This window comes from Seriola lalandi, unplaced genomic scaffold (assembly GCF_002814215.2).
Source record: "Seriola lalandi dorsalis isolate HSWRI2012SDOR001 ecotype SW California unplaced genomic scaffold, Sedor1 jcf7180002049721, whole genome shotgun sequence".
Taxonomy (NCBI): domain Eukaryota; kingdom Metazoa; phylum Chordata; class Actinopteri; order Carangiformes; family Carangidae; genus Seriola; species Seriola lalandi.
Window position 1 is genome coordinate 6,419 of NW_019520274.1, and position 2,222 is coordinate 8,640.

The 2,222-nt window shown below is 45.2% G+C and overlaps 1 protein-coding gene across 1 annotated transcript in view; it reads left to right on the plus strand.

Moving 5' to 3' along the window:
• Positions 1-2,210, plus strand: part of LOC111648930 (tryptophan 5-hydroxylase 2-like) — a 7,464-nt gene extending 5,254 nt beyond the window's left edge. Inside the window, exons 7-10 of the mRNA XM_023398684.2 lie at positions 41-176; positions 752-878; positions 1,260-1,355; positions 1,816-2,210. Coding sequence (XP_023254452.1) covers positions 41-176; positions 752-878; positions 1,260-1,355; positions 1,816-1,953 — 497 coding nt within the window. The 3' untranslated portion in view covers positions 1,954-2,210. The remainder of the gene's footprint in view (positions 1-40; positions 177-751; positions 879-1,259; positions 1,356-1,815) is intronic.
• Positions 2,211-2,222: the final 12 nt, after the last annotated feature.

Below are 2,222 nucleotides of genomic sequence, written 5' to 3' on the forward strand. Positions count from 1 at the left end.
TGTGTGCGTGTGTGTGTGTGCGTGTGTGTGTGTGTGTCAGAGCGCTCTGGTTTCACAGTGCGTCCAGTTGCAGGTTACCTGTCTCCCAGAGACTTCCTGGCTGGTTTGGCCTACAGAGTGTTTAACTGCACTCAGTACGTCCGCCACAGCACCGACCCGCTCTACACACCTGAGCCGTGAGTACACACACACACACACACACACACACACACACACACACACACACACACACACACCTGTGTTTTTCCCATTAGCCACTTGAAATTTCAAAAGGCTGCCATTTTCCAAGATGGCCACCAGGAAACTTTACCAGAGTTTTAATCAAAGATTCTCTGATGGATTATTATATATTATTATGGATCCCTGTCAAATCAATACAACAATAGACGATACCACAGGACACATCTGATCAGCCGAGTACAACCTCATGTCATTTAACAGAATCTGTTTTAGCAGCTGTTAAGAAAGTTTTTACACTGAACTAAATTTCTCCTTCTACATTGTGAAAGTGTTTGATGTGACACCGAGATCGTTCATGTGGGAAAACTGTGGGTGAATTTAATGCAGAACATTAGAAATGTCAGCCATCTTGGAAATGGCGGCCATCTTGAATTTTTGAGTGGCTAACGTGTTTTATCGAAGTTTAGTTCTTGTCTCCACACTGAAAGATTTGTCCTGAAATGACCTGTTACCAGTTACCTGCTGAGCTATCGCTGATAATGTGTCTGATGACCTGTTGTCATGGTTACAGGGACACGTGTCACGAGCTGCTGGGTCACGTGCCCCTGCTCGCCGACCCCAAGTTCGCTCAGTTCTCTCAGGAGATCGGTCTGGCGTCTCTGGGAGCGTCTGATGAGGACGTTCAGAAACTGGCCACGGTGAGACAGAGACAGGAAACACCTGCTGCAGGTGTGAGAGTGCCCTCTGCAGACCGCTGTGTTTATTACACCAGGGAAGAGCAGACCTCATGATGCTCTTATGACTGGCCTGATGGTGGCGCCAGAGGAACGCTGCACACAGGAAAACACTCACACTTTAACAGTGAAGACGAACACACGAATACGTGTTCGATGTGAAAACACCAAACACACAGCTGCAGCTAAGATGGTTTATACAGTGATTCACTCTGACACTGATTTTCACTGAGAACCAGATGTTTCCAGAGCAGCAGATGTTTAACAGTTACCTGGAGTGAAAAAACAAAAACCTTCTGACGAAACTGATGAAACTGAAACTGAAACTCTCTCTGTGTTTCACAGTGTTACTTCTTCACTATTGAGTTCGGCCTCTGCAAACAGGACGGTCAGCTGAGAGCGTACGGAGCCGGACTACTGTCATCTATTGGAGAGCTGAGGGTAACACACACACACACACACACACACACACTCACACACACACACACACACACACACACACACACACACACACACACACACACACACACACTCACACACACACACACACACTAATATAAAAAAAAGTGAAATAACTTATGATGATTCCCAAATACTTTCATCTGAACAAAAGTCAAAACAGATCCAGTTTATTATTATTATTATTATTATTATTATTACAAAACAAAAGGTTTTATGTGGGAAAACTAAATTAAAACAGCTCAGATCTGTAATTAAATCAAATCCAGTAAATAATGTTAAATAGAAATAAATGGTATAAAATAATAAATAAACTAATTTAATATAATGCAACTGGAAAAATAAAACATTAATAAAAAGCTTTTTAAAAGCGGATGATTCTGATCTCAACCGTTAAATTTTCTGTCTGGTCGTTTCCACTTCCCACCTGTTTTTTTCCCAGCATGCCCTGTCCGATCAGGCCTGTGTGAAGATGTTTGACCCGAGGACGACCTGTAGTCAGGAGTGTCTCATCACCACCTTCCAGGAGGTTTACTTTGTCTCCGAGAGCTTCGAGGAGGCCAAGGAGAAGATGAGGTAACACTCAGAGCGGGACACGTCACATGCTCCTCACCTGTGCTCCGTCACACACCTGCTCACACACACCTGTCCTGTGGTCCCACACACACCTGCTCACACACACCTGTACTGTGCTCCCACACACACCTGCTCACACACACCTGTACTGTGCTCCCACACACACCTGCTCACACACACCTGTCCTGTGCTCCGACACACACACACACCTGCTCACACACACCTGTCCTGTGCTCCGACACACACACACACCTGCTCACACACACCTGTCCT